This window comes from Mercenaria mercenaria, chromosome 8 (genome assembly GCF_021730395.1).
Source record: "Mercenaria mercenaria strain notata chromosome 8, MADL_Memer_1, whole genome shotgun sequence".
In the NCBI taxonomy this organism is placed as follows: Eukaryota; Metazoa; Mollusca; class Bivalvia; order Venerida; family Veneridae; genus Mercenaria; species Mercenaria mercenaria.
The window spans coordinates 41934482-41956456 of NC_069368.1; the positions used below are offsets into that span (position 1 = coordinate 41934482).

General features: G+C 35.0%; 1 protein-coding gene and 1 long non-coding RNA gene across 3 annotated transcripts; one reads left to right on the forward strand and one right to left on the reverse strand.

The window, feature by feature from the left end:
• The first annotated feature begins 1187 nt into the window (after positions 1 to 1187).
• LOC123566517 (arrestin domain-containing protein 3-like) lies at positions 1188 to 11474 on the forward strand. Of its 2 annotated transcripts, none has more exons than XM_045360693.2 (8): positions 1188 to 1341; positions 1758 to 1970; positions 2266 to 2388; positions 3205 to 3428; positions 5670 to 5852; positions 6136 to 6318; positions 8641 to 8836; positions 9878 to 11474. In XM_045360693.2, the coding sequence occupies exons 2-8, from the start codon at positions 1865 to 1867 to the stop codon at positions 10027 to 10029; spliced, it is 1167 nt and encodes a 388-aa protein (XP_045216628.2). In that variant the 5' UTR covers positions 1188 to 1341; positions 1758 to 1864; the 3' UTR covers positions 10030 to 11474. The 2 variants fall into 2 exon arrangements, with proteins under 2 accessions (XP_045216628.2, XP_045216627.2); XM_045360692.2 differs by having other exon boundaries at positions 1189 to 1341; positions 1725 to 1970.
• A 4628-nt stretch (positions 11475 to 16102) lies between these two features.
• On the reverse strand, positions 16103 to 19438 carry LOC128559017 (uncharacterized). Its single transcript, XR_008372029.1, has 3 exons — positions 19126 to 19438; positions 18758 to 18866; positions 16103 to 17126 (listed from the first exon to the last, which is right to left on the reverse strand). It is a non-coding gene; the product is annotated as an uncharacterized LOC128559017 (long non-coding RNA).
• Between the last annotated feature and the right edge of the window lie 2537 nt (positions 19439 to 21975).

A 21975-nucleotide genomic window follows, 5' to 3' on the forward strand; every position in this document is an offset into this window, starting at 1 on the left:
AAAGCTATGTGCCTGAATGCATTTTTTATATTTTTGATTAAAAAAAATAGCAATGATGAAATGTAATTGTTAAAAAAAAACTTGATTATTAAAAATACGTTAAAACAACAACAGAAAAAAAAAAAAAAACAAAAACGAAAACAAATAACAACTGTTGTATCTTGTCTGTTTATTTAGCCCTAATTCAATCAAGCTTTCTAAACTCGTTATAAAGGTGAGAACTGATTTGCTATGAAGGTGAGAAATATCACCTGTAATTTATGTACTGCACAGTAGCTATACAATAGCTTATTATGATAAACAGAAGCAAGTCTATCAATTGTCCAGTCTTGTGTATTGGCCATTACCACCAATATGCAGACCTCATCATTCCCATAGGCCACATACCTGGCATACAAGAATCAGTGTCTTTAAAGGTAGTTACTCTAAATAATTGTTGAAGCTACTTAGTATGCTAATATGTTATGCTAAAGGTACTGGTTGAAATTTAAAATTATTTAATGGTAATCTAACGTTTCAAATCTTAATAACTAATTCGAGGTACTAATTAAAGGTACTAAAGTAATGATTATTAAAGGACTGTACTTTAGAAATGGACAAACATTTGGTCTGGTCATATAAAACGGTCTCTATAGGAAAATATTTTAAAGGTACTGTAATAATGCCTCGAGAGATGTTAGTTCGGCGGGAATTAGATATTTCGCGGGGTTAAAAAGATTATGTGGGGTCAGGCACGTAACATTTAGTGAACTCTCTCTCACAACTACTTTCATACAGCGCTCCACCCTTGATAAAAATAAAGTTAGGCATATACAACAGTTAGGCAGACAAATACATGTACGTATGACGTCACAGATCAATAACAAGGACAACACAATATTTACAGGGACGGTTATAGGACGGTGTGCTGCATTGCAAGTATCTAAAAGAATATTATGTTTGATCTACCATTAAAACAAAGTTCTACCATAATATAACCAGGGTTACAAACAGGAAAAATCTTTTCTTTTCCAAAATTACCAGAATCGTTCAACTTTATCCTAGATTGTACGTTATTGATCCGGTTTAGCAGAATAACGGTCAGACACGGTGTATTTTATAGCGTCACAGATCTAGTAAATCAATATCGATCAATGCATACGTATAAAGAAAAGGTAACTGTCTCAATACCCGATTTCAAAATACGAATGTAATATATAATACAATATATAAGGAGGATATTTCAAACTGTTAGCCGTTTTGAATAGAATATATGTGTAAATATATATCTTTTTTTTTTTTCAAAAATAGATAACAAACCCAGCATTTATAAACGTTCAAGAAAAGTGAAACATACGTTCTGTAAGTATATTTACTTTTATTTACTAACGCAAGTTTGGCTGATATAACGAAGTGATAGCATATCAAAGGGAAATAATTGCATATTAGTCTACATAAGATCTAAGGTACTGAAATAAATCGGACTGTTCTATATTTGTCTGAGCGTATTTTTATTTATGGTCAAAGACGCGTCACAGAATAAGTGTATTCTTTCGTATTTCCATGATGAATCAAAGAAGTATAAAATACATTTATTTTATAGCTCTTTGGATGATGTACATATTCAAGACCCTCACATTGCAAATTTCATTTCAACACGCACTGCATATTTTAATTTTTAAGTTTTTGAAAATTATAGATACTTGTAAGCTGAAATTGTACCGACATTACGGTTAATTTTGCAGGGACTGGTAACGACATTGTGGTGACTTTTGCAGGGACTTGTACCGGCACTGCGGTGAATTTTGCAGGGACTGGTACCGACATTGCGGTGAAGTTTGCAGGGACTGGTTGAAGTCGTGTCTTTTTCAAACCGGAAACGGAAATGTCTTTCCAGATCATACTCGACAACCTCAGTGGTGTCTTCTACTCCGGTCAGGCTGTCTCAGGCAGAGTCGAACTCGTTGTCCAGGATGAGTTGAAAATCACAGGCAGGATATTTTGATTATTTTAATCAAGGATAAATCATAATTATCTCATGCCATTAAAGATGACCGGTTTTGCTAAAATAAAATGACTTTTAAAATAAAAGAATACCTGAAGATTTTTAACATTCTTTTATGTTATAAAAGAGGAGATGAGTAGAAACGTTATATAGGACAGATACTGCTCAGTATGGGATTTACCCTGAGTTTAATGATGCAAAACGACACGAGTTTCAGTGTGTTATTTTAAAGAACATCCTGAAGAATTGTGTTGCCATAAATAGTTATTTTGCTTTTTCAGCAATCAATTTTATTGCCAAGGGACAAGCGAATGTCCACTGGCAAGAAGGAAGTGGCGAGCATACAAGGCATTACTATGGCCACGAGAAATATTTCCACAATAAATTGTGCCTCTTTGGGAAACGTAAGTGACAATCTCACCTGGATCATTCATATACTAAAACTAAACTGTTTGATCCTCTTTTTCCGTAACACGGTGTTTTCTTAATTTCTCTTTGAATATAAAACTAAACATTATTCTAAACTACTCCGAGGGAAGTAATAGGATTATTTTTCAAATTTTCAAAATATCTTGAGTTATTTTGAATTTATCTCCAAAAACGATTTTAAATGTGGTTATCTTCTATTGCAAATTTCGACCATTTTGGACACCAAAAACTGACTTGAAATTGTAATGCTGACTTTATTTGTTGATGGAAAACTCTCAGGATATCTTAGTTCCACGTAAACAAAAATAAAATAAAAAAATGACGTTTGTAACATTTCTAAGGTGTTTTAAAATTCTACTACCATCCTCAGAGGCCTTAGGAATGATATATAAATTATATTTAGATATTGTAAAATAAAGCTACAACTAGCGAATATCCATGCCACGGATTAGGTACACCAGACTTCTGCAATGGGTTTGTTACACCGGTTTCTTAGGTATAAAACTTCACTGACATAAATCGAGACTATGAGGCAACTTTGCTGCTGTTTGAGCTGGATGAAACATTTGGGCATTTCAGGTAGATAGAACCACCCACCTTCCGTAATAATCCTCACATGATAGAATTCTGCATGTCAAGTGAGGGTCGAACCCAGAGCAAAATTGGGCATGGTTTAACCACTTGATCAGTCACCTGCAAACCATTGCAGATGCAAAGAAAACATGATGTTCATCTGGAAACAGCTTTGCCGAAATAGTTAATATAAACCTTTCAACATTCAACATTTCTAGAGCAAACTGGAGCGAACAGTGTAAAATTGGCAGCGGGTCATTACAGCTACTCTTTTAGTGTCCAGCTTCCACCAATCTTACCGTCGTCGTACGAGGGGTGCACAGGACAAGTGCGATATTCCTTAAAGGCACACATCGACATTCCATGGGCGTTTGACAAATATACTAAAAGGATGATAACGGTGGTCAACCCGCTTGATTTAAACACCTTACCTAATGCACAGGTATGTTACGAAGTTTCTGCAGCATAAAACGAAAACATTAGTTTGTAATAAGTTCATGTGCTTTAACATAACATAACATGTTACATACCATCTGACCAACGCTTCCTATTCATAGTAAGTTACACTCTTATGAGTCAAAATAATAGCTAGTACGTTTATTTTTTTTGCTCGACAGAAGTGTTCTTAGAACCCTTTTTTCAATAATATCGTTTTTTAGCAAGGGTCTCGTCAGAGACACCTGTTTTAGTTAGGCTAAATCCGAAGACACTCGATGGAAGCCTTTAGAGTTCTTGGTTAACAAAAAGAAAGCAGCGGTAAACATTTGTGATATCAGCTGGAAAAATGATTTGAAATGATATTACTTATACAACAGAAATCACCCAAAAGAAATTCGCTGTTAAAATATTGTAAATACAGAATTAAAAAAAAATGTCTTCCTACGCGAAAGTGACCTTCAACGAATAAAACCATGCCTATCACGCGTGAACTGTATGGGACAATGCTTATCTATTAATCCGACGCTTCCACTGGAATTATCTGCGCTTATCAGTTGTGTATTGTTTAAACCTTCATTGTTGTATGTTTAACATGTTATGTTTGTTAACTGACGATACGCAAGTCAAGTTGATTTAGACAATTTTCTATGAGCATTCAGTACCAAGGTTTCGCGAGGTGGATCATAAATTTGATACAGAAATCTGTTAGACTGTGTTACTTCCATTGTCTTACAGACTTAATTTAATTACGGCTGAAATAGGAGTCTTAGAAATCGGTACGCTTGTAATTGGTTTGTTAAGTGGCAGGCGACAGTTTTGCATTTAGCCCGTTTTTTTTTTAATAAAAAAGGTAGATGTATTTTAAAGGCCTGGTTATTAATGGTGTTTTTAGTACAAAGGAATTCTGCGTACGAGGAATTATTGTGTAAAATAAATGAATAAATGTTTGAATCGAATTTCCTAGCTCCGTGTTGGCGACCGGGTCTAAAATCTTACCTGAGGTAACCGAAGTCAGAAAAAAAAAAAGAAACGGTCATCTATCCATCCAGATTCAGCTCAGTTTTGCGGAAAAAGTAAACGGTTATGAGACATTTTTCTTCCCACCATTATTTTCGTCTGGCCACATGTTTTAAAAATATACATATTATTTAGGACAATCATTTGCAGATAATACGGTACAGGTGTGCATTTAGGGCCATTTTTGCCTCTAAACTTAGTCATAAAACCGGAGTTTTGCTCATTTTTCGGAATCGACAGGCTGAAAATGTCACATGATGAAGTGTTGAATATATGCAATACATCCGCCCAACACTTTCCGGGGATTTTTCAAAATTAGAATTTTAAAGTTTGCTTTGTACTGGTATCAACGCAGATTCGTGGAATTTTCAAATTTACTGTGTCGTGCCCCCATAACTGACGCTGTATTGCTAAGATAGATCAGTGGAACAGGCTACAATGGAATCAGTTTCAATTCCGATTTAGAACCAAATATTTATAATATTTCCCCTAGTGATGGAATAAATACCAAAATAGAGTTATTGTTTTGGAATGATTATACAATTAACCAATATAATTACAATATATATAACAAATGCGCCAATATGGGCCATTTATTTTTCGGTGCAAGTTTCGGATTTGAAAAACAATCCTTTCGAAAACAATTTTTCGGGATTCCTCCACGACTTTGACAAGCCACTGGAAGCAAGTTGTCGAGATTTTAATTATTTAGTAGTCATCTCTTCGTCTACAGTTAGTATAATGGTTGATTTTGTCGGATAGCTTTAATGTTTAATCTGATTTTTCTGTAAGTTTGTAATTACGAGTGATCATGTCTTATTCGTGATCTTGCGCATCAGCAGTAATAATTGTCAACATTCAACCGTAAGACATCATTGTGAGATATTGATATCTCCTTCAACTGCGTTCAGCTCAGCGGAGTCCATCTCTGTTACTCACTTCAATGACGTACACTTGGCCATTGACATGTTTATGTGAGAAAGTTGTCACGAGTCGTGACACACACTCTACTGGTTTTAATCTTTTGAAATCTGGTATGAACCATCAAAACAAAGAGGGTTTTTGAATGTATCTGACTTTAATGGTGGTACTAAATAGGCTAGTATTACTGAGTGTATGCATTTGTCCAGCTGACATTCATGATCTGCAGTTAGCCCGTTGCTGTCAGCACTTTTAGTGCTTTGATTATATAAATTTTGTTTACGCTACATACTATAAACACCAACAGGCTGGCGCATCAAATTCAGGCCAAAAGAGACTATGCTGTTTATGCTGTGAATCAGATCCTATATCTGCCACTGTCATGGTCGATCGTACAGGTTATGTTCCAGGAGAATATATAAATTTCCGAGCAGAAGTCAACAACCAAAGTAAAAGAACTATGACATGCACTAAAGCAAAACTGGTGATGGTAAGATATCTAACTACATATTCGGAATATCCCCAGAATATAATTATTCTGAATACTTGGTCATATTTCCAGACTGAAGTTTGAATATTCGGTCAAATTATCAGAATATGTTTTGAATATTCCACCGGCTTAAGAAGAATTCTGAAACGTTGAAGAAAACATTGAGTAGACTCCATTATCCTAAACGACCAGACAAATATAATAATCCTAAGTCAAAATAATTGCACATTATGTGGCCGCCACATGGCACTAAGGTGAGAGACTATAATGCCTTTTATTGCAGGAAGTAACTTACCATGCCACATCAAAGTCAAGGACAGTTAAACATAGAATAACGAAACTGAAACATGGCGAGTTAAAAGGCGGAGACACTGATGTTTGGACGAATGAAAAATTGCACGTGCCATCCGTACCACCTTCGTTTCTGCGGGGCTGTACTATAATTGATATCAAATATTACGTGACGGTAAGTGTATTCTACTAGTTTCGACAGTGATATAATGTAGCGGTTTCATTGAAAAAGTTACAGTTTTTCTTAGATAAATATTTTTTTTATATAATATATAAATAAGTTATTGTAAACATTCACATAGATATATGTGTTTACAATATCTAACCCTGCATACAGTATGGCACGGTTAGACATCTGTTTCTTTAATTTCAATAGCAATACATATTCAGATAAGAAAACAAACAATAACACTTACCTTAGCAAGTTTGTCTATTTTTTCTATATGGTATTATATGTATTGAATAGGTGCATTACAGCTTTTTTGACTGATTGTGAAATGTAGCCTAATCTTCCCATCAGGTATATCATTACCTCCTTTACAGTATATTTTCACTTTGATTCCTGATTATTACATCTATGTTTCATTGACTTTTATAAAAAACGATTCAGTAAGTCAAATGCTCCTCTGAATCTAACAAAATCTATAAGAAGGTCCTCTAGAAGCATAAAACGCAACCAAGCAATTACTTATAAACTCGGTTTGATTAAGTCCGTTCATAAGAAGTAATTAAATGCGCAACACCTCAGCCCATACCTCCGGCTCAGTTGGAACTCCATTATATATAAACATTGAATGAACTCCATGTTCCAAAGGAACCATAAATAATGAAAATACCGAATTCAAGCAAATGCAGGTATTTACAGTTGCCACACGGCAGTCCTATACAGTTAAAGACTGCTTATGTGATCCCCTTGAAGCTTAGGACGCAAACAAGCAAAATAAAACCAGGCTCGTTTTGATTGAGGTAATCTTTAGCTTGCTGGCGGCAAGTGATTCTGCCTCTGCGGCCAGTGCAGACCAAGATCAGTCAGCACTTCCGTGCAGGTTGATCAAGGTCTGCACTGTTTGCTATCAGTAAATTTTCAGCGAACACCCCTTTGAATAATAAATGGTACTGCTCAATTTGAATGGTGGACCAGTCCATTTTAGAAATCAAGTAGGCTAAAGGTTCAGTTACGAGAGTTACCCTCACGCTTCAAGCACCGACCCAAGTGGAGCCCCATTATACATAAACATTGAATGGGTTCCATGATCCCAAAGGACCAAAAACTGATTCCAAGTACAGGGCGACATTTTTGAGTCGCGTGAAATAATTGTTGTATCTATCATTTGCAACTTACTTTGTTTTACAATCTAACTAATCATAATACGTGTACATCTGTAGTCCAAATACGTCCTGCAAACCAAAATACACAGGACAACTAATCAAAATTTTCATGTTTGTTCTCTTTTACAGGTTATTATTAAAGTTTATGGCGGCTGATTTCTGCCAACTCAAAACAAAGTGTAAAGGCGAGATTTTGTTTTTGTTTTGGCGCGTTGTCGATTTTTCGCTTTGTCGCGGGCGCCAGAGCGAAAAGCGAGATTTCTGGTTTTGGCGTGTTGTCGTCTTTTCGCTTTGTCGCGGGCGCCAGAGCGAAAAGGCGGGATTTAGAACTCGACAAGCGAAACACCACAACGCGACAAGGCGAAAAAACGACAACGAACCAAAATCAGAAATCTCGTCTTTTCGTCCTGGCGCCTGCGACAAAGCGAAAAGGCGAAGTTGGCAGAAATCAGCCACCATACATGTCACCTCGGTACTTCCGTAGTTTTTACATAATTGATAGGTTCAATTTCTCTTTTATAAAAATAAATAAATCATCAGATACAGTGTATAAGCAATGTTTTCAAAGACGTGAATATAGTTTTAATTTATGTCCTTTTTATAGCAGACGACCCCGAAGAAGCTGCAAAATATTTAGGCACATGTCACATTACAGTCTGAATCTTTTATGGAATTAAACATATAAAGGGAAAATGTTAGTCTTTTATTCCATATTTGCCTCTTCAATATGTGATGAGAAACAATACAGTCAGACACGGTTATATCACAGTACAGGAACAAATATAAGATAGAAAAAAAACAAAACGTTTCAAGGACATAGCCTCCTCAGTGGTGTGTGCGTGGAGTATAAATTTTAATATATACAAAAAGATAAAAGTAAATACCAGGATGGCAATCAAAACAAAACAAATAAATAAAGGAAAAAATGGGAACGTTTAGTGGCATATGAGCCATTGAGAAGTTTATTATAATCCAGGCCCACCAATTCCAACCGTGTTTCAAGGGTACGAACAGAGTAAATAAAACAACGTTGATTAACACGAAATATTTCACTTTCCACTTTCACATTTTAAAGGCTTTTCCAATGCAAGAATTACTTTCATGTAATACGCATTACATATATTAAGTTGCCTGGTGCCCTTTCATCCTTAGTTTTATTGACTTTTAGATAGTAGCTGATCCGTCAGGAGTAGGTTTCGATCTCGAGGTTCCGGTAGAGGTGGTGATAGGTAGCATACCTTTGGCTTCAGTTGCGGAACAACACGGTTTCTCTCTACCAACGCAAACGCAATTTGATGTCCCTCCGCCGCCAGTGGGAGCACCTCAAGGACTTTACGCTGACACTTCTATACCTACAAAAAATCGTAAGTCAATAGTTGAATGATGTAGTCCGAGTGAAAATCAAAACATTTTGACAAATTATTTGATCTGTCTGATTATTCTGAAGACAAATACAATGATGAAATATAGCATGATGTTACGTAACAAGATTTCAACAGTATTGACTACCAATGTTTCACATTACAGATCTAGTGCAGTCGTTCTGCGCATGTCAGCAAATCATTTTCATCGGAGTGTGCGGCAAAAAATATACATTCTTAGGGTTAGGATTATCATGGTTTCAAAAAACAATGTATATACGTTAAATAAACAAGTCATTCAAATCGCTTAATCCGGTATATACCACAGGCTGTAATATATATCACAGGCGCTCCAGATCTGTTTTTAGTCACAGCCATTGATTACATGCTTTCATTTTAAGACATCAGTCGAATTTCTAAAGCCTTAAAAGTACACATAATTATGAAATTTCAAACGAGCGATTTTCGTTATAAATCAATTTATATTTGGTTTGATATTCAACCATATATCAATAAAATCTGTAAAAAGATCCATTGGAAGCATAGAATGCAACCAAAAAAGAATAATAGCAGACTCGGTTTGATTGAGTCTATTCATGGGAGGTGATAAAATGTGCAACACCTCTCATGCCCCCTAGCACCGGCTTAAGCGGAACTCTATTACACATGTATTGAATGGAATCCGTGATCCCAAAGGACCAGAAAATATAACAACACTGAATCCAAGTACGGGGAGACATTTTACAGCCGCCACACGGCACTTAAAGATTGCTGTTGTGATAGTTAATAAAAAAACTTATAACCTACACCTCTGTCTCATTGCTTGCTAAATAAAAACAATTCATTCATGTTTATTTTTTTGGCTGTAATGGGTTTCTGTTTGTTCAAAACTTCATCGAGCTCATGTTACAGTCGACGTGAAATGAAATATATATTACATTACTAGTATGTGATCTTTTAACCTTTTAGCAGATATATTCATGAGGGATATCCAAACACATCAATTCAATGTAACATAAATTAATGAATGTACATAAATTTCAGCACAAGTCTCACTGTCTGAAAGTGCAATGGGACGAGTAAAAATCAAAGAAGGTAAAGAAGGATCGGGGACTGTGGATTATGCTCCCGTTTACACATATTATAACTGGGACAAGCCAGACGTCGACAGCATGTTCACTGTGCAGCGCCAGTGACATTAAACTATTCAAATGCTTGCGGTGTATGAATTTTCTAACCTGCTTACTGGTATCTGATGAATTTAGAGGGATCGTAATCATACCAGAATTAGTGTACATATTCATGTTTACTAATACACTGTGCATTACGTTGCAATGAAATAGTTTCAATAGATGTGACCTCTAAATAGAATTCTTATCGCTGTTCATGTATATATCCAAATAAGTAGTATTGCACTAAATGTACCATAGACATCTGATATTGCTACCTAATATGTACCCCCTAGGTATTATCAGTATATTCTAGTCTCACTGTTATCAAGTGTAATGGTACTGGAACAAGGCAGTCTGAAAGACAGCTATATCCCCCGCCGCTGTTCTGGATAGTAAAAGGGTTGACGGTATTGGGCGGAAGGAGTGACGTTGTTAAGTATATTTTATAGACTATGTATGAAGACATCAATAAATTTGAAAATCCTTCAAGGGGTTTAGGAGATAAAGGACGGACACGAAATGGAAGGCTCAAACCTTTTACCTTGAGTTGTGACCTTGACCTTGAGCCAATATGGCTGATTCACGAGTTCTGCACATCGTCATGATGAGGTGTTCATTTGACACAAGTTTCATGAAAGTCCATCGAGGGGTTTAGGAGATACAGAATTCAAACCTTTGACATTGAGTTGTGACCTTGACCTTTAGCCGATATGGCTGACTCTTGAGTTCTGCATGTCGTCTTGATGAGGTATCCAAGTTTGATGAAAAACCTTCAAGACGTTTAGGAGATACAAAGTTCAAGCCTTTAACCTTGAGTTGTGACCTTGACCTTGAGCCAACATGGCTGACTCATGAGTTCCGCACATTGTTTTGATGAGGTGATCATTTGATCAAAGATTTTTGAAAATCGTTCAAAGGGTTTAGGAGATACAGAGCGGACACAAAATGGAAGGCTCAAACCTTTGACCTGGAGTTGCGACCTTGACCCGACATGGCTGACTCATGAGGCTTATGTTTTATGAAAATCCTTCAAGGTGTTTAAGAGATACAGAGAGGGCACAACATGGAAGACTCAAAACTTCGACCTTGAGTTGTTATTTTGACCTAAGCCGACATGGTTGACTCATAAGTTCTGCATATTGTCTTGATAAGGTGACCATATGACCCAAATTTCATGAAAATCTTTGGGTATATAAACTCAGCAGAGTCTGGCACAACGGTCGTGACAACAGAAACTATTATTCAGAATACTTGATAAATATTTTGACTTGTTTTGCCTATTTCAAGGAGTGAATGAATATCTAATGAGATTTTACCTCAATAACACTTGATGGTAATGAACTGATACTTGGTATTTAATACAGTCCTAGGCTATTGAATTGAAATAAGCTAGAATTTGAATTATTAAGATGATGCATTTAAGAATATTTAAATATTGAATGTCATTTACGCAAAATCAAATCATTCACAAGAGTAAAACAAACTTGTGTTGTTTTGACATCAATTTATATTAAAATTTTAGTTAATGAACGCTTGCAAACTACGCTACCAAAACAAACGATCATACTCCCAAGGGCGCCACAATTTACCTATTTTGAAGGTCGCCTACTTGAATTTCGAAACTCCACTCAAAAGTCTGTAAACCACACACCTGAAATAGAAACATTGTAATATTAACATGACTACACACCATCAACAAAACAAAGGGTGGCCAACCCACGCAACTTTTGGATACTGTACACGTGTAGAAAACGTCTCGATTCAGGTAATATTTTGCCTGCTTTTCTTTATTACTTGACGGATTTTCATGAAATAAAGTACGACGAAGACATAAAATGAGTGCTTTCCTCTACGCAGAGTTATGAAAACCGATTGCAGACGATTCATGCAAAGGAAAGCACTCATTTTTGCTGTCTTAATAAATTTTTATCTTATCAAAATCCATCAAATAATAAGGTAATTACAGGCAAAATATTACCTGAACCGGCACATTTTTCTCCGTCTGTACGGTACTCCAAAATTCATGTGGGTTGGCCATCCTGAAAATCTGTCTAGAATCTAGTTCCCTGAATTTCTGTTCTCCCGGTCGCTTAATCTGTAAACATTAACATTTGCTTATCTTCGAATCAATGTGCAAAACTCAGTGCAAATAATAGCAGGGTTTTTACTAAAACAACTCTATATTAATATCTTATAAGAAGGCTTCAAGCTCAGAAGTATCTGTCATCCGTATCTCAATTTTCCTGAGGCCTCTATCAGAATGACTATTCCACTGAAAGCTAGCCCAGCAAAGAAATATATTTGCACGTCAAAGACGCGCCGCATAATAAGTGTATGCTGCACCTCAAAATGGCAGCAACGCTACCAAAATGCTTTACACTCAACACAATTCGGTAGTTTACAAAAATGTAGTACCAAAACGCGTTGGATATGTACACATCCAAAGCAAAGCGGTATTAATAAAAATCTCATGATTTACAAAAAGAATATTTTGTGACGAATGGACAATATTATTTCAAAGAGAGTCATGGTGGAATTTAGTCGCTCATCCGACCTTGACCATTTAACCTTGAAAATATAACGGCCATGATTCAATCAAACAGGAGCATTGGAACACACGTGAGAGAGGTCAGTGCAACTCTAACTTTGACTGGCATCATCGAGAGATATTAAAGGAACTTGGCACAACTGTTCACCACAATTATTTGATGCGTCGTTCGCATGACCCTTGGACAGGTTTCACAAACGCCCGTAAGTAAGTATAGACTGTTTGAGATTAGAATTCAGGAGATTCACGAGAAAAGGTCAGATTATATACTAGGTGGGGGCCAATAACGTCTACCATGCATCCCCCACTAGACTTTTTTTATAGGTACCAAATTGTTCGGCAGATCCAACTCTTTCAAAATAAAAAATGTTGCCATGAAAAAAACTCTTGAACTATATATGATTTCACTTGGAAAGGACAACCATATAGATGATAATCAGTCATATCTTGGTCAGTTTAGGTGATAAACCAATACAAATGGTATCAAAATGGAACTAAGACATTGGCCTTTAAATAGCAGTATTTTTATGTTAATTAACTAATTTGCATATTCATGAATATTAATGAAAATGTTACAAAAATGACAAAATTTTATTAGAAAATAACATTTTCTAAGTTTTAAATCAATTCAATGTACCAAACAGTTTTGATCTGTTCTGAAAGTCTCTCAGTGTTTTCTTAAATAGTATTTTGTAACACTGATGGTAATTTTTTTACTCTAAAATAGGCATGTTTAGCTAATTTGCATAAAATTAACCACTACCACAACCAACGTCTCGGCGAAACAAGATACCACTGAAGTTAATAAAATGATACAATTAATTGTTATCAATAAAATAACAAACATGTGAGCTATATTGTTTGGAAGTGTAGTTTAAACACCTTTTAGAAGGAGGAATCAGTATGTAACATACCTTACACATGTTACGTTACCATTTCAATAGCCTTGTTTTATTACATCAATTATTTAGAAAATATAGATCAGACAGTTTTGATCTGGTCTTAATGTCTCTCGGTGTTAAATAGAATAGTATTTTGTTACTCTGAAGGTAAATAATTTGTTCTACATTAGGTATTTTAACTAATTTGCATGAATTAATCTATGCTAAAACAGACATCTCTGGAAACAAGATATAACTAAAACTGAACAACACGATGAAATAAACTGTAATCAATAAACCTGTGTTATTTGAGCTATATCATATGAAAATATAGTGTAAATACTTATTTGAATGAGGAGTCTGTTTGTTACATACTTTACACATGTTACGTTACCATTCCAGTAATCTTGTTTTATTGTATCGTTATTTTCTCAGAAAATAGTAGAGGAATATTAAGTTATCAAGTTATTAAATACTCTTACAAAATAGTATAGTTCCATACTTCTCAAACAATGAAATTTTTTCCATAACTGCGCTTTAAAATACGTTACTACTGTATTTTACTGTATTTACAAATATGTAGGAAGAAATTTGAATCATTGCTTTCAATATTATGATATTATTGATTTTTTTAAACTTTAAAGTATTAATTCTAACATTCTTTCTTTACTTTTGTTAACCAAGAACTCGGCTGAAACATTCATTATACATTCAATGTTCCTTTTTCATTTTGAATATATTCATCTATCAGTTTAATTATACTAATATCAGTTTCTTGATTATGATGTTCTTTTATTTGATGGTTTCAGTAGTGTTGTCAATAGTTATATTTTACATTGATGTATTTTTATGTATATATTCTGTATATATGTTAATTATGTATAATATCCATACACTGATAATAGGGTTACAATTTGGGGCAGCCTTCCATGGAAAAATGTTTTTATAATGGAATATTTATCTTGTTTCATGTGATTGTGAAGTGTATCTATTCAGTTATGTACGTGAGAAATTAAGCATTTTATTTTTGAGTTTGAGAAAAATATGCATTGTACTGAGATATTTATGGGCTTATTAATAAATTATTTACTGTTGAAAAGCAGCGCTAAAAAAAAAACTGTTCACCAGAATGAAATATTCAGGTGAACAGAAACTAAACAACAAAATGAAATATTCAGGTAGTTAAGTTAATCTTTAGATTTAAACTTATGAAATTGCAAAAAGCTGTCAAGAATGTGATAAATATGACGTGCTTGAAAACCAAAATTGTTTAGAAAACAATTGCGTAATGCTATTCAAAACTACTAGGAAGATACTGAGTGCCTTATGAACGACACTTCAGAGTTGCTGAAAACATGTTGCAATTGACTTTACAATGATCCTTTAGAAGCAAAGCACGCAACCAAGCAAATAAATAGCAAGCTCAGTTGGATCAAGTCTGTTTATGAGAGGAAATAAAGTGTGAAACACTTCTTACGACCCCTAGCACTGGATTAAGAGAAAATCTGTTTTAGTAAACATGATCCAAAAGGGCCAGAAAATCTAACAACACTAAAACCGAATACGAGGAGACTTTTTATAAACATCATATGGCACTTAAAGACTTTTTTGTGATAGCAAATATCTTTTTTTAAAATGATCTTTTGGAAGCATAACAACACAACCAAGCAAAATAACTGCTGATTTGATTTGATTGTGTCTGTTCGTTAGATGTAATGAAATGTGAAACTGCCCTCATACCCCTAAGTGTTCTGTTATAGAGAAATTGAATAGATTAGTTAACATCTGAATCTAAAATTATATGAAATGTCTGAAAAATATGAACTGCACACAATATGAGGCAACAGTGTTACAAGAAAATCACATTCTGCACGTCTTGATTATGATGTGACTTACAATATTTTCACTTTAATGTTACCTACTATAGCATATTTGCTCTCTTGTTGGTTAGCTGTTATGAATAATATGTTGCTTTAAAACATATTATTTATGAAATAGAGAGCAACTGACAAAAAAAGATCATAGGCTCTCAAAATTCTCTTTATTTTTATGAATGACATTTGATTACACTTTGATTCTGAAGCAATTTGTATCATGCTCTCGATATTCCTGTTATAGTTTGAACTTTTGACAAAGACAGGCCATGCCTTTGTTATAACCTTTCGTACGTAACTTAATTAATAATCAAACTTTATTTATTATGATTGATGCACAGCTTCTCTTAGTAGAGTTTCTCTTAATGTTCCGGTATATCCAGGAAAATTCCACAACATAACACAATTTAGTCCTTGTCTGTACAATTTAAAATATCAAAAAAATATTTTGTACATTCTGTCATTCTTGTAAATGTTTCAAAATGACAGTAATAGTTTTCTTTATTTCATATCTATGTAGGGATAATACACATTTTTTTGTGTATTAACGTCTGCAGAAGCCCGCGGGATTGTTTGTGACCGAGACCGAAGGTCGAGGTCACAAACATATCCCAAGGGCTTCAGCAGACGTTAATACACAAAACAAACGTGTATTGTCGCTATTCTTGCATAAAAAATATTTCAGGACGATTTATGTATTGTTTTCATATGTGATGACTTGACGATTCCGGTACATTTTTTATTTACCATTCCTGTTATACTTGGAAACGGTAAACATGTTTTAAATATCCGTATCCAGGGCCCGGAAATAAACAACACTATCAAAAGCACATCCTGAAGGTTTTTAAGCGATTTTTTATCTCTCATTATTACAAACATAAAATTACCAATAATTGTTCATATCATTTCACAATTTGGTGGACTCGATCACAATTTCAAGAATAATAACTTTGCATTCGAGTTATATTGAGTACGGACACGCAGTTGGAGTACGGATGAGTACGAACGTAGTATCAAGTTTCCAAGCTGTTTATATAAATTCTTCGAGAAATTAGATAAAAACATACCGACTGATACTTAACAAAATCATAAATATAATACCTAAAAACGAACAATAGCACAAGTTACACGCGATACTTATTTATTCACAGTTATTTACAATAACTGAACAGATGCTTTGTAAAGGGAGTGAACTCTAAGAGAAGCTAGTGCGTACATTGATGGGGGCAGTACGTTTGGGGTTGGAAACAGATACAGCTAAACATAATATGGATTACATTGTATCTATAATGCTACAAGAATAGGTTGTTAAGGATGAAACAAGACGCAGATGTCAAATATCAGTGTGCGCAAAAATACATACATATATCCCTGGCAAAGCATTTCAAAAATAAAAATCATGTATTAACAGCACGTGAATTGCCTTGTTTGCACACGATTTTTCTCCCGTTAATACATGGGCGGATCCAGAGAAAAAAGTAGTTTTTATGCAAGAATAAAGTTTTATATATTTCAGATATCTTGATTTGGTATCACTTAATCAGTTTTGTCAGCCTGGTAAAAGTTTTAAATCTAAGGTGGTTACTTTAATACCTGCATATTTTCTTTTGTTTGTTACTTTTGGTTTAGCACCGCTTTGCAACAGAAATTCAGTCATGTAATATTGAGCAGTTAACCTAACAAGTGTCCCTGGATTCTTTACCGGAACTACTCAGTTCTCTACAGGTAAGGTAGCAGATGGCGGTTTTTTCTAGTACTTCAGACTTCCGAGCGATGTGGCCAAGTCAGACGGCTTCCGATATCTTACGAGATGCAGACCTGAAAATAAAAAGATACCGGTTTACATCTTACTTGAAGAAGAAATAAAATACATAGTAAACTTCATACAAAGCATAGATGTTTAAATCCACAAGCCACCTGAAAGATAATTTCAGCCCGCGAAAATACATGACATTTCAGCCCAAATTAGCCATATCTCCAACTGGCCTTAAAATGTTAGGGGAATGGATAGAGACAAATGGCCACTTGCATTCTGTACTCAGTTTCAAGTATTACTTGCAGAGCTGGACAAAAATACCTGTCAACCGATTACTTTTTTCACTATTTTCAACTGTGTGAGGCCTATATGACATTTGACAGTTCACCAGACGCTCAATGCTGATAGTGGCATATACGCATTTCAAGCAGTTATATGAAAATGATGCCATCAAGCTTACATTCGCATCTGCCAGAATTTCTGCAACATACCATTCTTAAACTTGTTAATCACAAACTCACATCAACAAATATTTCAAACATCAAAACTGCCTTCACTTCAAGGTTTTATCTCTAATGACAGATTTTGACCCTGGCCAATTCGAATCTGTGGCTGGAAACTACCAACTGCTACCTTAAGGACCAAGACATGCATCCCCATGGACTGTCTGGCACCTGATTCTAAGAAAATGATCTATGACAAATAAAATCTTACCAATATTTAAACAATGCTTTGTTCTTCTTGCAAATTGCACATGTCCAAACAATGTCTACAATATTGTGGATTTGGCCCCATTTTACACACATATTTCTTACTGCATCTATCTTTCTGACATTAAAAAAAGACTTACCTACTATTACATGATGGCCATAAATGTACTGTATTAGCATTGTGCACAGCCCTGCATACTTGAGGAACAGAATTAAAAGCAGCACAGCTTACTTACCCAAGACTAACTGTACTTCAAATCCGCAAGCTCAGGAAAAGCCGCCCCTGTTTACAAGTACTTTTTCATATTACCTTACATACAGTAAGTATAAAATAGCTTTAAATAAATATTTTACAATGCACTTTTGTTGTTGTTGTTGTTTTTGTTGTTGTTGTTGTTGTTGCCAAACTTACCTATTTTAACGAATTCGAGCAATCTCCCAGTACATCTCCGAGAAACCGTATCTTCTCTTAATTAAAAACAAATATCTGCAAATGTTCCCTCACTCCAGGACCTTAAATGCACCCAAGATGTATCCACTCTCTACACTTTTCTTCTGTCGTCATGTCCTGACACCGATAAAGCCACAACAGAAATTTGTAAGAACTAAAATCATACCTGCCACTCGAGAAATATCTTCGAAAGAAATATCACCACAGAATCCAGTTCCGAGCCTTGTGAAACAGCCATGTGTTTACAAAATGCCAAAAAGTTGCACCTATATTTCCTTTAAATAGTCCTTCTTCCTTTGAATTTGATATAAACTACAAAAGAAATGTGTTTCCCGCTAGAAATTTTAAGAAAACCCTACACTACAAACAAAAATAAGATTTACTTACCCGGTAAAATCAGAGTTACCTCCCCTTAACTTCTACCATATCAAACAACAGGTGTCTATGTTATGAATCCATTCAGCTCAGATTTTTAAATAACACATACTGGAGAGCTTGAACAACACAAAAGAAAGCATGAAATAGTACTTACAAAATTGACAAATGTCTTAAGGTAGCAGATGGCGGTTTTTTCTAGTACTTCAGACTTCCGAGCGATGTGGCCAAGTCAGACGGCTTCCGATATCTTACGAGATGCAGACCTGAAAATAAAAAGATACCGGTTTACATCTTACTTGAAGAAGAAATAAAATACATAGTAAACTTCATACAAAGCATAGATGTTTAAATCCACAAGCCACCTGAAAGATAATTTCAGCCCGCGAAAATACATGACATTTCAGCCCAAATTAGCCATATCTCCAACTGGCCTTAAAATGTTAGGGGAATGGATAGAGACAAATGGCCACTTGCATTCTGTACTCAGTTTCAAGTATTACTTGCAGAGCTGGACAAAAATACCTGTCAACCGATTACTTTTTTCACTATTTTCAACTGTGTGAGGCCTATATGACATTTGACAGTTCACCAGACGCTCAATGCTGATAGTGGCATATATGCATTTCAAGCAGTTATATGAAAATGATGCCATCAAGCTTACATTCGCATCTGCCAGAATTTCTGCAACATACCATTCTTAAACTTGTTAATCACAAACTCACATCAACAAATATTTCAAACATCAAAACTGCCTTCACTTCAAGGTTTTATCTCTAATGACAGATTTTGACCCTGGCCAATTCGAATCTGTGGCTGGAAACTACCAACTGCTACCTAAGTGCTCAGTTCTCCGTATTATACAGGTGTAAGTCTATTGACTTCAGATACAATATCTTCATTGAATCGTCATGGAGAGCAAAGGTCTCATCCAGATATCTGACTCAAGAACTATCGAGCTAGGGTTGGTTTTGTATATGTTCTTATAATTCTACTATTTCTAAAATTATAAAAATACTTTTTATAAAACTTGATTTTTACTCACAGGAGGACTGCACATAATATTATGAACAAACAGATGGATGTCATTGTATGTTTCCTGATTGAAATTCCATCTAAAATAATAGTTACATGGATGTTGCAATATATATTTTAGGCAATTTCTGAAATAATAGAAGAAAACCTTCTTAAAACTTACCACTAGTAGTTTAAATAAATCAGTATGTGTCAATTTGGGCTTCAATTTCTTCATAAATATCTTTTTAAAAGGCAATGGTAGTGGTAACGTATTTTAAAGTGTGTTACGGAAAAAAAGCACACTGACTAACAAATAAAGATCGAAGCATATTGTGTTATCATAGTACAAAATAAATAATATTAATTATATTTCTGGAATATTTTCTAAATAATTGATGCAGTACAACAATGCTGTTGGAAATGGTAACGTAACATGTGTAAATTACACTTCTATTCTTCCTTCAATAAAATGTTAACGCGATGTCTTAGTTATATCATTTTATTCAGTTTTAGTGGTCTCACAATTTTATTCGTTGTTTGTGACACTGGTTCATTTTATGCAAATTAGCTGGGAACATCCAGATTTGAGCAAAAAAAAGCTGTTTGGTACATTTAAATTGATTTGAAACTTAGAAAATGTTATTTTTAACAAAATTTTGTCATTTTGCAACATTCTCATTAATATTCATGAAAATGCAAATTACATAATCAAAATAAAAATGCTGCTTTTTAAAAGCCAATGTCTTTGCTCCATTTTGACACCATTTTTATTGATTTTTCACCTAAACTGACCAAGATATGACTGTTTATCATCTATATTGTTGTGCTTTTCAAAAATGAACGGTTGCCATGGAAACAGTGAAATCATATAAATGAGTTTTTTCATGAGAACATTTTTTATTTTGAAAGAGTTTGTCCTGCTGAACAATTTGGTACCTATGAAAAAAGTCTAGGGGGATGCATGGTAGACCTTATTGGCCCCCGTACTAAAATATCTAAGTTGAGGACCCACGTGCCATCCTCACATTTATACTTCGTTTTACAGAATTCAACATTTTCGTGCTTAAAAAATATCGGTAGACTATCCCTCCGACAACACCAGCACATTAAAACAACAAAACAATAAATTATTATAAAATATTGCATAAGAAGCGTCGATTGCGTCCCTTTTCACACGTTCAGGAATCTATATTTTGGTTGTTTTATTCGAAAATCATATCTTGGAAGGAAAAACTCAGAACCCCCTCCCCAATTTTTTTAGGAGAGGCATTCCCTCCTTTTATCTCCCTCTGTTGTGCGTAATGTAAAAATTACGGCCACTGATGTAGAATAAACTACTAAAGTACGTTCCATTCCATGATCCTTAACACATCATATGTACCATTGCAATTCATTTTGCCGCTACCAAAATTCGGCCGAATTATGGTAGTGACTTCCTATATGCGTTGCTACTGTTTGAGGTGTAACAAGTGTATATTCTTTTGTCTTTCCATAACTGAAATTATACTTGATTTGCATGAAAAGAAAAGAAGAGAAATACACTTGTTATAAACTGACAGTGACATATCAATGACTTGATTTTATTGAAATAATGCAGCAGTATGCACAGTATTTGTGATGTATTAAGTTGAGTTAACACCACACTTTCTATTTGGCTTTTATTTGGTTGATTTTTGGGATTTACGTGGAATAATTCTGACTCATTTCATGCAAAAAGATCAAACTGTGATTGCTGGATACTATTCAGAAGTATAAAAGGGAGGCAGCTTAAACATTTTAGGAGGTGGGGAACCAGCTCGTTTACGCTGCTTTGACTGAGCTTTTGTTTCAGGTTCAGCATAATGAACCCACATCTCATCCCCAGTCACAATACAGTTAAAAAACTTATTTTCATCACGGTTTAAATGCCCAAAATGTTCTTTTAATGTGGTCACCGTGGATGCCTTTTGATTTTCTGTCAGCTGTTTTGGCACTCACCTAGCACATACCTTGCTCATACCTAATATTACCGACCCTGAACTGATAAGCCACCTCCTGCAATGTCACCCTGCGATCTTTGTTGACAAAAATCTCAACATTCTCCCCCGCTGTAGGGGCCACTGCCTCAGCGAGCCTCTCTGGGCTTGTCCCTCACGCTTGTCAAGCTATCCCTAAACTGTAAAACTTAGCTGTGAAAGGTTGAACAGGATATGCAGGCTTTAGAAAAACATTTTTGCAACCTTTGAAATATATGGCAAGATTTTTCAACCGCTTAAAGCGGTTTCATTACAGATCCGTTCTTCCAGCTTGGGCCCAAGGAAGCCCTAACACCTACGTGGTTTAAATGCTCAAAACTTCGTGTATACACGCTTTTCATTG

Excerpts from the sequence above, each read along its gene's own strand:
- LOC123566517 (XM_045360693.2), top strand. The coding sequence starts at position 1,865 with ATGTCTTTCCAGATCATACTCGACAACCTCAGTGGTGTCTTCTACTCC. Across the intron at positions 5,853-6,135 it reads CTAAAGCAAAACTGGTGATG|GAAGTAACTTACCATGCCAC; the intron begins GTAAGATATCTA and ends CTTTTATTGCAG. Across the intron at positions 8,837-9,877 it reads TTCTATACCTACAAAAAATC|CACAAGTCTCACTGTCTGAA; the intron begins GTAAGTCAATAG and ends CATAAATTTCAG.